The following is a 1,089-nucleotide window of genomic DNA, read 5'->3' as shown; positions in this document are numbered from 1 at the left end:
TTCACCGTGAAGCCAGCACTGGGCGGCCCCGAGTCTCGGCTCGCCTGCCCTCCGCCTTCCCAGGGCTTATCACGACTGTAATTAGATAACAGGTTACGGGTTGCGGGGACGCGGCCTGCCCAGGGCCGAGAGCACGCGGGGCGCCTGGCCACCCACGTGCCCCCAGCCGCCTGGTTCCAGGCAACGGCAGCACCGAGGGGCGGCTCGCAGGCACCCGGATCCGGCAGCAGCCGAGAGGCGTCGGGCCACAGCGGAGACGGCCGCCCGCCCCTGCGCGGGCCTCACCGGGGCAGCCTTGGGCCCTGAGGATGGAGGGCGCCCCGGGGCCGCCTCCCGCTCAGGGGCCGCCCTGTGCGGGGCCTGGGGAGCAGACCGGGCTCAGGGAGGCCCCGGCCGCAGGACACCGCAGGCGCTCCCCACGGTGCCTTCTCTTGGAAAAGGGACCTTCTGCCTCAGCCCCGAGGGCAGACCGGCGTCCCGCGGGCTTTCCTGCGCGCTGTCAGCTGCCGCCGAGCCGTCCCTGACTCAGGGCCACCCCGTGCCCAGAGGCACAGCCTGCTGCGCTCCACAGGGGGGCACGGGGAGTGTCGGAGGGTACCCCCGGGCACCCCTCCCAGCGTGTGGCAGTCCACCGAAACCTGCTCCCCGTGGGAGCCACGCACAAGCCTCCAGGGACGGAGGGGGGGATGCACGTGAGGGGCCCTGGCCGGAATCCAACCCGGGAACACTGCCTGGAAGGTGGGAAAGCCACCCCAGTGGTCACAGCGCCGGCCTGTAACCCGAGGATCAGCCCTTGGCATCCACCAGCTGCTCGGGGGGCGAGAGATGAGGCCGTCGGCTCTGTAAACCCTGAGAGCCTCGGAGACCCTCCGTCTAGGGGCGCTGTGAGCGGGACGGGCTCCCCGCCAGCGGGTGTGCTTGCGGCCTCGCCCCAGCGCGTGTGGCTGGGACTCTGCTCCCGTGACGACTGACGGCCTAGACACCCCTCTGGAGCGGCTCTCTGTCCTGCAGGGTCCCTGAGGTGGTTCTGGGCAGGGGTACGCTGCCCGCTGGGGCTGGGTTTTCTGGGTGACGCCCGGAGGCCCCTCT

At 72.0% G+C, this 1,089-nt stretch overlaps 1 protein-coding gene across 1 annotated transcript in view; it reads right to left on the bottom strand.

Moving 5' to 3' along the window:
- Positions 1-1,089, bottom strand: part of ASMT (acetylserotonin O-methyltransferase) — a 24,812-nt gene that overhangs the window by 20,203 nt on the left and 3,520 nt on the right. The window contains exons 2-3 of the mRNA XM_007958891.1: positions 471-666; positions 98-360 (exon numbers count right to left, since the gene is read on the bottom strand). Of these exons, the coding sequence (XP_007957082.1) occupies positions 98-360; positions 471-666 (459 nt within the window). The remainder of the gene's footprint in view (positions 1-97; positions 361-470; positions 667-1,089) is intronic.

The sequence above is a fragment of the Orycteropus afer genome, unplaced genomic scaffold, assembly GCF_000298275.1.
Source record: "Orycteropus afer afer isolate SDZICR_OR568_19922 unplaced genomic scaffold, OryAfe1.0 scaffold01193, whole genome shotgun sequence".
NCBI lineage: Eukaryota > Metazoa > Chordata > Mammalia > Tubulidentata > Orycteropodidae > Orycteropus > Orycteropus afer.
Note: the sequence above shows the minus strand (reverse complement) of the source record. Positions and strands in the feature narration are given on the sequence as shown.